General features: G+C 45.1%; 1 protein-coding gene across 1 annotated transcript in view; it reads left to right on the top strand.

The window, feature by feature from the left end:
• Positions 1 to 2,173: 2,173 nt before the first annotated feature.
• Positions 2,174 to 12,825, top strand: part of ntsr1 (neurotensin receptor 1 (high affinity)) — a 149,697-nt gene continuing 139,045 nt past the window's right edge. The window contains exon 1 of the mRNA XM_072515063.1: positions 2,174 to 2,912. Coding sequence (XP_072371164.1) covers positions 2,256 to 2,912 — 657 coding nt within the window. The 5' untranslated portion in view covers positions 2,174 to 2,255. The remainder of the gene's footprint in view (positions 2,913 to 12,825) is intronic.

Below are 12,825 nucleotides of genomic sequence, written 5' to 3'. Positions count from 1 at the left end.
TACAGTGCACATTTTCACAGTGTGTGCATATTTTTACGGTGCACATTTTCAGTGTGTGTATATTTTTAGAGTGCACATTTTCATAGTGTGTGTAAGTTTTTACAGTGCACATTTTCAGTGTGTATATTTTTACAGTGCACATTTTCAGTGTGTATGTTTTTGCAGTGCACATTTTCACAGTGTGTGTATATTTGTACAGTGCACATTTTCAGTGTGTGTATATTTTAACAGTGTACATTTTCACCGTGCACCGTTCGAGTGTGCACATTTTCTTCCAAAGAGTGTTCAAATTGCAACATCTAGGTATCTCCGGCGGCTTTTAATAAAAACTTGCAACAAGTGAACTGATCGAAGTGGAAACTGCTCCCGACATTGGGGGAGCTGAGGGTGGACTGAGTGAAGTTGCTCCAGACACAATTCACAACGCTGTCCATTGTAACAAACAAAATAGTAACAACAATCAAACAATGTCTGAAACATGTAACTTTGAAAAAGCGGGGGGGGGGGGGTGTATTATCTGAACAAATAGCAAAAATATTGCGGATGTCGGAAATGTGATTTTTTTATTTTTTAAAACAGAAAATTGCTGGGGGACTAACCAGAGACGGAAGATTGTATTTTCTCTCACTCTATCCAGTCTGTCAAATGAAGCCGCAAACTGACACCCGCGGGTCGCTGTTGACTGGGTTTAGGAGCTGTCGGAGATTGATGAGCACATTAAACCTAAATGGTTAACCACCCTCGGGAATGAAAAACCAAAAGCCCCCGAAAACTTGGCAGATTCTCCTGCTGGACCGCGTTTCATTCCTGTGTATTGTGGATGCTGTCACTTGTCTCCGGCGAGGTTCAATTCAGTAAATACATTGGCAGCAAGAAAAAAATACAACTGAATCTTATCAATTTTCCCATTTCTTCTGTTTCGGTCCCCTTCACAACAGTGTGTCACTTTGGGAGGAATGGTACTTGTCTGTGTCTGTCTTTCTATCTGTGTGTGTGTGTGTCTGTGTGTATTTCTGTCTGTGACTGTGTTTCTATCTGTGTGTATGTGTGTATTTCTGTCTGTGGCTGTGTTTCTGTCTGTGTTTCTATCTGTGTGTCTGTGTGCGTTTCCGTCTGTTTCTGTCTGTGTGTTTCCATCTGTTTCTGACTTTTTATCTGTGTGTCTGTGTTTCTATCTGTGTGTTTCTGTGTGTGTTTCTATCTGTGTGCCTGAGTTTCTGTGTGTGTGTGTTCCTATCTGTGTGTCTGTCTGTGTTTCTTCCTGTGTGTCTGTGTGTTTCAATCTGTGTGCCTATGTTTCGGTGTATGTCTGCGTTTCCGTGTCTGTCTGTGTGTTTCTGTGTGAGTCTGTGTGTTTCTGTGTGTCTGCCTGCACCTGTGTGTGCATCTGTGTGTCTGCCAGTACCTGTGTGTGTGTGTTTCTGTCTGTGTGTGTTTCAAACTGTGTGTCTGTCTGTTTCTGTGAGTCTGTCTGCCTGTGTGTGTAGGTGTTTCTGTCTGTCTGACTGTGTGTACCTGTGAGTGTGTGTGTGTGTGTGTGGGGGGGGGGGGTGTTTCTGTGTGATTGCCTGTCTGTGTGTGTGGGGGGGGGGATTTCTGTCTGTCTGTCTGTGTGTACCTGTGAGTGTGTGTGTGTGTGTGGGGGGGGGGGGGTTCTGCGTGTCTGTCTGCGTGTACCTTTGTGTGGGGGGGGGGGAGTCTGTGTGTCTGTCTCTGTGTATCTGTGTGTGTGTGGGGGGGGGGGGTATTTCTGTCTGTGTATACATGTGAGTGGGGGGGGGGGGGTCTGTGTGCCTGTCTCTGTGTACCTGTGTGTGTGTGAGGGGGGGAGTATTTTTTAATCTGTCTGTCTCTGTACCTGTGTGTGTGAGGGGGGGGAAAGTTTTTTTTATGTCTGTCTCTGTGTACCTGTGTGTGTGAGGGGGGGGGGAGTATTTATGTATGTCTGTGTATACATGTGTGTGTGGGGGGGTCGTTCTATGTGTCTGTCTCTGTGTACCTGTGTGTGTAGGGGGGTATTTATGTCTGTCTGTGTGTACCTGTGTGTGTGTGTGTGGGGGGGGGGGGGTATTTCTGTCTGTCTGTCTGTGCGTAGGGGTGGTGTGGGGGGATCAGATATATAAAGCGCTGCTCATTCACTTCACAACAATCAGTGCATCTCAGAGACCGAGCTCACACTGAGCGCTCAGTCTTGTCCAAGATTTCTCCCGAAGCAACGCCAAGTAAATCATAAATCACACAGACAGACTGGTAAAATGAGCCTTATCCTGAACTCCAGTTTGGAGAGGAGCGATGCTTTGACTGGGCTGCACGGTGACAATGTGCAATCGGATGAATCCCCAACCCAAAACCTGACCAGTCTGGATGTGAACACGGACGTGTATTCCAAAGTGGCCGTCACCCTGATCTACATCGGTCTCTTCGTCCTGGGCTCGCTGGGAAACTTCATCACGGTGCACACTCTGGTGAGGAAGAAGTCTCTGCAGAACTTGCAGAGCACCGTGCACTACCACCTGGCGAGCCTGGCTCTCTCCGACCTCCTCATCCTGCTCCTGTGCATGCCCATCGAGCTGTACAACTTCATCTGGGTGCACCACCCCTGGGCCTTCGGCGACGCCGTGTGCCGGGGCTACTACTTCCTCCGGGACGCCTGCACCTATGCCACCGCCTTCAACATCGCCAGCCTGAGCGTCGAGCGCTACCTGGCCATCTGCCACCCCTTCAAAGCCAAAAGCTTGATGTCGACCAGCCGCACCAAGAAGCTGATCTCCATCATCTGGATCCTGTCCTTCCTGCTAGCCACCCCCATGATATTCACCATGGGAGAAATGTACGCCAATGCCCTCCCTGATCCGGGTGAATTGATCTGTACCACTATAGTGGAGGAATCGACTATTAAAACAGTGATCCAGGTGAGCAGTTGACTGGTATGTATGTCTGGCCTGGGGGCGAATAGGTGTTAGAACAAACCTTTGCATAAATAAGTTTCCCAAGCCAAGAATTGCTTTTTTCTTTGATCTGTCTGATTTCAGGAATTTGTATCCTGCCTGTTTAATTCGATTTCGTGTCCCAGTTGTTGCTGGTTGATGCACTGACTTTCCTGTTGATGGGGTTCATGGAACACAAGAGTAAACACCAGCTTGCAAAGTAGGACTGGGAACCCTCTCTGCCCCAGCATTCAGATACATTGGAGGACTGAGAGCAGGACTTGTTATCACTGATCCCTGGATTTGCACTGTGTAAAAAGACAACAATAGATGTTGTTGGGCACCTGAGAATTAATCAGCACTATACAGGATGCCTTACTACTTTTGGGTTTAGTATCAGCCTCAGACACTCCCTCGTCCAGTAAAACCCTTTGGCTGGAGACACTCGCTACCCCATTTTACAAATGCACTTTTCAGAATTCTTCCCATTCTTCGCGTGACAGAACCCTTAGATTTATGAGACTGATGCGACCATCAATTCACTCGAAGACACGTGGAGAAGTAAACCGTGGTTTTAATCAGCTTAGAACTGAGCCTGCCTGTAACCGGTACAACAATGAAGGCGGCCCCGCAGGTCAGCTGCTCTTATACTTCCTGTAAAGGGGGTGGAGCCCGTACATGCCCCAACATATCCCCTGTGGGTGAAGCCACACAATGGCCCATAGGTAGAGCCCAGAGGGTTAATAACATTACAAAATGCACTGGTGAATTATCAGTAATTATACATTCACCACAGAGACTAAGGGAGATATTTTGCTGAAAATTTGGGCCACATTTTACATAGTTTAATACTTTGAAATTTTCCGAGAAGTTTAGGGCAGCACAGTGGTTAGCACTGTCACTTCAGAGTGCCAGTGACCCAGGTTCGATTCCAGGTTTGGGTCACTGTCTGTGCACGTTCTCCCCATGTCTGCGTGGGTTTCCTCCAGGGGTTCTGGTTTCCTCCCACAAGTCCTGAAAGACGTGCTGTTAGGTGAATTAGACATTCTGAATTCTCCCTCTATGTACCCGAACAGGTGCTGGAATGTGGCGTATAGGGGATTTTCACTGTAACTTCATTGGAGTGTTCATGTAAGCCTACTTGTGACACTAATAAAGATTATTATTATTAGTGAAGTTATTTATACAATACTGACTCTAAAATAGAGTAAACCTTTTTTTTAAAAAACCTTCAAATCGTTCACCCTCCGGCTTTGAATCTGAGAGAAAAAAAGCACACCCTTGCCAGTTCTATTCATACACTGGAAACCTCACTGGCACTCAGATTGGAATGAGTTAAACCCTGTCCATGAGTTTAAGCTCACCAGCATAGAGTGTTCCACTTTAGAAAAGCAATGTCCACATGGCTTTCAAAACATGTACAGGTTTCAATCATTTTCAATGCCAGTTACTTATAACAATTATGCTATTTGCCACTGTAGTATGATAACACATCAAATTACACAATTAATTTAATTAAGCAACAGTAAGTACATAGCAATGTGAGTATTTTGTGCTGAAGATTCGAATTATTAGATGATTGGAATGGGGCAAATTCAAAGTGCGAAAAGTAGATTTGGAATATGGTCATGGTTAAAGTTTATCCCTGATTGTGTTTTGTTTTCTTTAAAATGAATCGGAGTTTGTTTCCGACACTCAGTAACAGGAATAAATCATAATATTTTCATAATATAGTACTTATGTGTCTGTGAGGAGTGCGCATCAGGGTACAGGTCCTTTTATTTCTACTAAAGAATCCTTCACAAAATGTATTCCTAAATTATGCTGTTTTGGAGTGATTACTTCAAGTTTGCTTTCCTCTATTGAAATTGAATGTTTGATTAATAGAACTTGCTGAATCTTCAATAACTCTTTATGAATATAACCTGCACGGCTAATTATGAAGATTGATGAGGAGCATGAGAATGAAAGGTTGTATGAATAACTGAAGAGCTTTCTCTATTATACCTTTATAGTGCATTGGTGTTTGATCTTTGATGCTTAAACATGAAATGGAATGAAAAGCAGAATGGGGTTCTATAAAGGGCAGGCAATCCACCCAACTAGGCAACTGCCCACTTGATGAAGGTAAAATAAATCTACCCCAAAAAGTGCAGCATTCATAAAAAGATGAACTGGAAAGGTTAATGATTTTGGCAATCTGATTGAAAATAGTCGATCATTGCAGATGATTGTAGCCTTATTCCCTTTGGTTTTACTCCTGCATTCTCTCTCTTTTTTTTAGTTACACTGATCTTCCTTTCTCCCACATCCATTTCTCACATTCATACCGGACGCAGCTTTTACTAACACTTACAAAGCACATATAACTGTCAAAACCCTACATTTAATTTTCAGTAAGCCTTTATTTCCCTCGAACAAAGAGGACAAATGCAGCAGATTCTATATTTTTGCCTTAATTGGTGCGAAAGAAAGTCGATAATTGCTTAATTAACTTGTGTTTTGAACAGATACTGATCAAGCTGTCTGTACAATGTAGCTCAGAGAGGGAGACAAATAACTGAGTAACTCTTCAGATTAAGTTCTGTAATGCGCTACTTGTCTTGTAATTAAGCTGAAGCAATTGCACTTGGTTGGTAGGGTATGGGGTGGGGAGGGGATGTTGTGTACCTGGAGAGGGGCAGGAGTTTGATGTTCCATGAGTGTGTAGGCTAGCCATGACACTTTGATCAGTGCACATAATGTCACTAAGGAGACTGCTGAGACATGTATTCTTGGTGTAAAGGGGATGCAAATATAATGCCCTGTGTTTGGGCAGCAGGAAACCCTTTATGATTCTGAAATCTCTATTATGCATGTATACTTCTGATGCAAAGTGCATCAAGTTCCATTTAAATAAAGGGGGTTAACCTTCCAGTGCCAAACATCTGCCAGAAATACGCAGTGCAGGCAAATCATGACACCAGTCAGCGTGCAGTGCTGATTTGACACCAGCGCTGCCATTTTGGAGTTCTATGCTCCAACCTGCATTGTCTCATGACTTCTCATAGCTGATGTGTTCAATGGCATGAAGAATTTACCCGCAAACTCCTCGCCACATCAACCCCCATATCAACCACAACAGTATTATTCAGAGTTATTTGCTGAATTCTGGCTATTGCTGCAATTCTATGCTTTTTGAGTGCTTTTCCATACTTGTTGAAAGCTTCAACAGTCTAGGGGGAGGTCTGAAGAGTGTGAAGAGGACCTTTTTGGTAGCTTAAATATTTGCGTGCAAATCACTTGCTTCCAGGTACTGGGTGGATTACTAGGCCTTTCTTTTAAGAGTCAAGCATGACTGGAAGAATGAACAGAGACCATAAAGAGCAGGGAAAACTGCTTGAAGAGGGAGAAGGAGCATAGGGAGAAGAGATTTCAGTCAAATCCACCCAGGGTGTACAGACACAATCCCTCTAATAATAATAATCTTTATGATCATCACAAGTAGGCTTACAATAACACTGCAATGAAGTTACTGTGAAAATCCCCTAGTCGCCACACTCCGGTGCCTGTTTGGGTACCTGAATGTCAGTGATAATTGATGTTTGACAAGTCTACGCTTTACTAATGAGGTCATCAATGAACCCTGACAACTGTTCACAGTTCAAAGAAGGACAAGGACCGCATTGCCAGTAGCTGTGAAAGTGATCGTAGCTATAAACCTTCATGTGCCTGCCTTTTTCCTGGAAGCTGCTGGAGATATTAGCGTCACCTTGCAGAGCACTGCTGTTTATGGAAGGCCATGAAGGCTCTCTGTGCAAAGAGAGATAGTTTCATTTCATTCCTGCTTGTCAGAGCAAAACAGAGGGAGTGAGCATGAGGGTTTGCAAGGATTTCAGGCTTCCAATGGTATATAATGCCATTGACTGCCTGCACATTAATTTGCCTGTGGCTCACGTCAACTCTGCTACCTTCCTGAACTGCAAAGGATTTAATTCTCTCAGTCGTCACCTTGGTCACTGACCTGGCAGCAGCTACGATGCATTCATTCTGCGGCAGTTCTCTGTGTCTGCTCTATTTCAATGACCACGGCAGACAAATACTACCAGGCAACAATCATTACCCTCTTGGTAACATGGCTTGTGACACCTATTCACAACCTATAAGATAAAGATACATGGCATTAAGGGGAAAGTAGTAGCATGGATAGAGGATTGGTTAATTAATAGAAAGCAAAGAGTGGGGATTAATGGGTGTTTCTCTGGTTGGCAATCAGTAGCTAGTGGTGTCCCTCAGGGATCAGTGTTGGGCCCACAACTGTTCACAATTTACATAGGTGATTTGGAGTTGGGGACCAAAGGCAATGTGTCCATGTTTGCAGACGACACTAAGATAAGTGGTAAAGCAAAAAGGGCAGAGGATACTGGAAGTCTGCAGAGGGATTTGGATAGGCTAAGTGAATGGGCTAGGGTCTGGCAGATGGAATACAATGTTGACAAATGTGAGGTTATCCATTTTGGTAGGAATAACAGCAAAAGGGATTATTATTTAAATGATAAAATATTAAAACATGCTGCTGTGCAGAGAGACCTGGGTGTGCTAGTGCATGAGTCGCAAAAAGTTGGTTTACAGGTGCAACAGGTGATTACGAATTGCTAGAGGGATGGAGTTTAAGACTAGGGAAGTTATGCTGCAATTGTATAAGGTGTTAGTGAGGCCACACCTGGAGTATTGTGTTCAGTTTTGGTCTCCTTACTTGAGAAAGGATGCACTGGCACTGGAGGGTGTGCAGAGGAGATTCACTAGGTTAATCCCAGAGCTGAAGGGGTTGGATTACGAGGAGAGGTTGAGTAGACTGGGACTGTACTCATTGGAATTTAGAAGGATGAGGGGGGATCTTATAGAAACATATAAGATTATGAAGGGAATAGATAGAATAGATGTGGGCAGGTTGTTTCCACTGGCGGGTGAAAGCAGAACTAGGGGGCATAGCTCAAAATAAGGGGAAGTAGATTTAGGACTGAGTTTAGGAGGAACTTCTTCACCCAAAGGGTTGTGAATCTATGGAATTCCTTGCCCAGTGAAGCAGTAGAGGCTCCTTCATTAAATGTTTTTAAGATAAAGATAGGTAGTTTTTTGAAGAATAAAGAGATTAAGGGTTATGCTGTTCGGGCCGGAAAGTGGAGCTGAGTCCACAAAAGATCAGCCATGATCTCATTGAATGGTGGAGCAGGCTCGAGGGGCCAGATGGCCTACTCCTGCTCCTAGTTCTTATGTTCTTATGTTCTATGCAAGCAGGTGCAGCCACAAGAGCAATGCTGCCTTGAGCAGCCTGATGGAGCAGACCATCGGCATTTCGAAGCAACAATTCAGTTACATGAACTGCTCAGGAGGAAGTGCATAGCATTGGACTGAGCGGGGTGCACCATCTTGTCACCATGAGTAAACAGCGTTGCCATCACTTAACAGATGGGAAACTGAGGAACAGGGATATTAGAAGGGGAGATGGAGGCAGAAGAGGGGAGGCCGTAAGCGAGACAGCACCTTTCCCCCTGGGCTGTACATGAACAATTAATCTAGCAGCAATACTCATCACCTTTCACCAACAGATCCGTATTCCTTAGCCCCGCTCTGTCAATAATTTTTGTTCTTTGCAGCAATTGCCATGCTAAATTGCATGCTTTAGTTTCATTTGTGCAAAGTCAGTTTTATTTTAAATACAGATACTTGAAAGTTAAATAGCAAAATACTCTGCATTCTGGAAATCTGAAATGAAAACAGAGAATGCCGGAAACACTCAGCAGGTCAGGCAGCATCTGTGGAGAAAGAAACAGAACTAATGGACGGGCTTCTCCGGCCTCCCAGCCGCATGTTTCTCGGCAGCGAGAGGCAGAGCGCCTTTCGCTGGTGGCGGGAGTCTTGGCTTCCATCGCTTGTCAATGAGAATTCCCATTGAAGTCACATGCCGCTGGGAAACCCGCCGGCGGGGGGTGCACTGCCGGTGGGACCAGAGGACCCTGCTGTCAGCGAAAGGCCAGAAAATTCCGGGCAAGGTTTCTGGTTGCTGACCTTTCATCAGAAGTGGAGAAAGTTAGAGATGTAACAGGTTCCAAAAAGCACAGAGACAGGGAAAGGAGAAGGGGAGAAAAGAACATGAAAGAAGATCTGTGAAAAGGTAGACGACAGGAGGGGTTAAATGACAAAACAGATAATAGTTCCAGGAAAAAGAAGATGGTAGTGAGGCAGCTAGCAATAGATGAGTCTAGAGGAGGTGTAAATGGAATGTTTATATAAAATGTACACACAATCACCCTGGTTAGCTGAGTTCTGTATAAAAGACAGACAGAAAGCGCACTCAGTAAGCTTTGCGCAGGTGAAGGAGACACATCCTGAGTGAGTGAGATACATCCAGAGTGGGAATTAGAACTTGGTAATTTGGTGCAGTGAGGTAATCAGGAAAGGTAAGTGGTAAATCTAATGTTGCTGTTTTTCAGTTAAAAGTGCAGTGTGTAGCTTATTGTCTGATTGGCTGAAGCTGCCCCCACCCTAATTGCTGAGAGGCAGTTATCTGTCAGTCACCTGAAGCCAGCTTAGTGGCACAAGGGTTTACATTGTATTCTTCTGTTTGAAGCTTAAGTAGTGTGAGTCACCCTGGTTAGCTTAGTTCTGTATAAAAGACAGACAGAAAGCGCACTCAGTAAGCTTTGCGCAGGTGAAGGAGACACCGCCTGAGTGAGTGAGACACATCCAGAGTGGGAATTGGAACTTGGTAATTTGGTGCAGTGAGGTAATTCGGTGCAGAGTGGGAGAAGGTGCTTTTTCCCTACCATTTTGTTCTCTTTCTTCTGGCCTGTAACTGTTAATCTGCAGAGAGAAAACCAGAGAGCATCCTGGGAAGGTAACAGATTTTTATTTTTATTCCCTTTTCAAATTGTGTAGGGGGGGAAACTGTAAGTGACATCACAGTAAAGCTGTGACCTGGTTGGCTGGTTGGGAATCTGTTAAATTTGAAAAAAAAATAACATTGCAAAACAAAATCTAATTGATTAACTAGATAGTGGAGTAACTAAACCTGAGGACAGAGATCGGTATTTAGCATTTAATTTTACAGTAAAAATCATCTAGCGTCAGGGCCATATAGTTAATTGTAACTCAATCGAACAATAATTCAAGTGTTTATTCTAAATTAATTAATTAGTGCTTAAATGTCACTCAGCGGGGTGCAGTGCTCCAACTGTGAGATGTGGCAGATCTGTGACGCTTCCAGCGTCCCGGTCGACTACATCTGCAGCAAGTGTAACCAATGGCAGCTCCTCACAGACCGCGTGGTTTGGTTGGAGCAGCAATTGGATGCACTTAGCAGCATGCAGGTGGCGGAAAGCGTCATAGATAGGGGTTATCGAGATGTGGTCACACCCAAGGTGCAGGCAGAGAGATGGGTGACCACCAGAAGGGGCAGGCAGTCAGTGCAGGAATCCCCTGTGGTTGTCCCCCTCTCAAACAGGTATACCGCTTTGGATACAGTTGGCGGGAATAGCCTATCAGGGGAAAACAGCAGCAGCCAGAGCAGTGGCACCATGATTGGCTCTGATGTTCAGCAGGGGACTTCAAAGTGCAGAAGAGCAATAGTCATAGGGGACCCTATAGTCAGGGCACAGATAGGCGCTTCTGTGGACGTGAAAGAGACTCCAGGATGGTATGTTGCCTCCCTGGTGCCAGGGTCCAGGATGGCTCCGAACAGGTAGCGGGCATCCTGAAGGGGGAGGGCAAACAGGCAGAGGTCGTTGTACATATTGGTACTAACGGCATAGGCAGGAAGGGGCATGAGGTCCTGCAGCAGGAGTTCAGGGAGCTAGGCAGAAAGTTAAAAGACAGGACCTCGAGGGTTGTGATCTCGGGATTACTCCCTGTGCCACGTGCCAGTGAGGCTAGAAATAGGAAGATAGAGCAGCTAAACACGTGGCCAAACTGCTGGTGTAGAAGGGAGGGTTTCCGTTATCTGGAACACTGGGAGCTCTTCCGGGGCAGGTGTGACCTGTATAAGAAGGACGGGTTGCATCTAAACTGGAGAGGCATAAATATCCTGGCCGCGAGGTTTGCTAGTGTCACACGGGAGGGTTTAAACTAGTATGGCAAGGGGGTGGGTACCAGAGAAATAGGTCAGAAGGTGTAAAAATTGAGGGAGAACTAGGGAATAGGGCCAGTAAGGCTCTGAGAAAGAGCAGACAGGGAGATGTTGCTGAAAACAGCGGGAATGGTGGCCTGAAGTGAATATGTTTTAATGCACGTAGTATAACAGACAGATGAATTGAGAGCTTGGATTAGTACTTGGAACTATGATGTTGTTGCCATTACAGAGACCTGGTTGAGGGAAGGACTCAATTAGGATTGGCAGCTAAACATTCCAGGATTTAGATGTTTCAGGTGGGATAGAGGGGGATGTAAAAGGGGTGGAGGAGTTGCGCTAATGGTGAGGGAGACTATCACAGCTGTACTGCAGGAGGACACCTCAGAGGGCAATGAGGCTATATGGGTAGAGATCAGGAATAAGAAGGGTGCAGTCACAATGTTCGGGGTTTACTACAGGCCACCCAATAGCCAGGAGGAGATAGAGGAGCAGATAGGTAGACAGATTTTGGAAAGGAGTAAAAGCAACAGGGTTGTTGTGATGGGAGACTTTAACTTCCCCAATATTGACTGGGACTCACTTAGTGCTTGGGGCTTGGATGGGGCAGAGTTTGTAAGGAGCATCCAGGAGGGCTTCTTAAAACAATCTGTAGATAGTCTAACCAGGGAAGGGGCTATACTGGACCTGGTATTGGGGAATGAGCCCGGCCAGGTGGTAGAAGTTTCAGAAGGGGAGCATTTCGGGAACAGTGACCACAATTCAGTAAGTTTTAAAGTGCTGGTGGACAAGGATAAGAGTGGTCCTAGGGTGAATATGCTAAATTGGGGGGAGGCTAATTATAACAATATTAGGCAGAAACTGAAGAACCTAGATAGGGGGCGGATGTTTGAGAGTAAATCATTATCTGACATGCGGGAGGCTTTCAAATGTCAGTTGAAAGGAATTCAGGACCGGCATGTTCCTGTGCGGAAGAAGGATAAATATGGCAAATTTCAGGAACCTTGAATAACGAGAGATATTGTAGGCCTCGTCAAAAAGGAAAAGGAGGCATTTGTCAGGGCTAGAAGGCTGGGAACAGACAAAGCCTGTGTGGAATATAAGGAAAGTAGGAAGGAACTTAAGCAAGGAGTCAGGAGGGCTAAAAGGGGTCACGAAAAGTCATTGGCAAATAGGGTTAAGGAAAATCCTAAGGCTTTTTTACACGTACATAAAAAACAAGAGGGTAGCCAGGGAAAGGGTTGGCCCACTGAAGTACAGGTGAGGGAATCTATGTGTGGAGCCAGAGGAAATGGGTGAGGTACTAAATGAATACTTTGCATCAGTATTCACCAAGGAGAAGGAATTGGTGGATGTTGAGTCTGGAGAAGGGTGTGGAGATAGCCTGGGTCACATTGAGGTCCAAAAAGACGAGGTGTTGGGCGTCTTGGAAAATATTAAGGTAGATAAGTCCCCAGGGCCTGATGGCATCTACCCCAGAATACTGAAGGAGGCGAGAGAGGAAATTGCTGAGGCATTGACAGAAATCTTTGGATCCTCACTGTCTTCAGCTGATGTCCCGGAGGACTGAGAATAACCAATGTTGTTCCTTTGTTTAAGAAGGGTACCAAGGATAATCCAGCGAACTACAGGCCATTGAGCCTTATGTCAGTGGTCGGGAAATTACCGGAGAGAATTCTTCGAGACAGGATCTACTCCCATTTGGAAGCAAATGGACGTATTAGCGAGAGGCAGCACGGTTTTGTGAAGGGGAGGTCGTGTCTCACTAACTTGATAGAGTTTTTCGAGGAGGTC

Source organism: Scyliorhinus torazame, chromosome 8 (assembly GCF_047496885.1).
Source record: "Scyliorhinus torazame isolate Kashiwa2021f chromosome 8, sScyTor2.1, whole genome shotgun sequence".
In the NCBI taxonomy this organism is placed as follows: Eukaryota; Metazoa; Chordata; class Chondrichthyes; order Carcharhiniformes; family Scyliorhinidae; genus Scyliorhinus; species Scyliorhinus torazame.
This window is presented reverse-complemented; position numbering and strand designations above follow the sequence as displayed.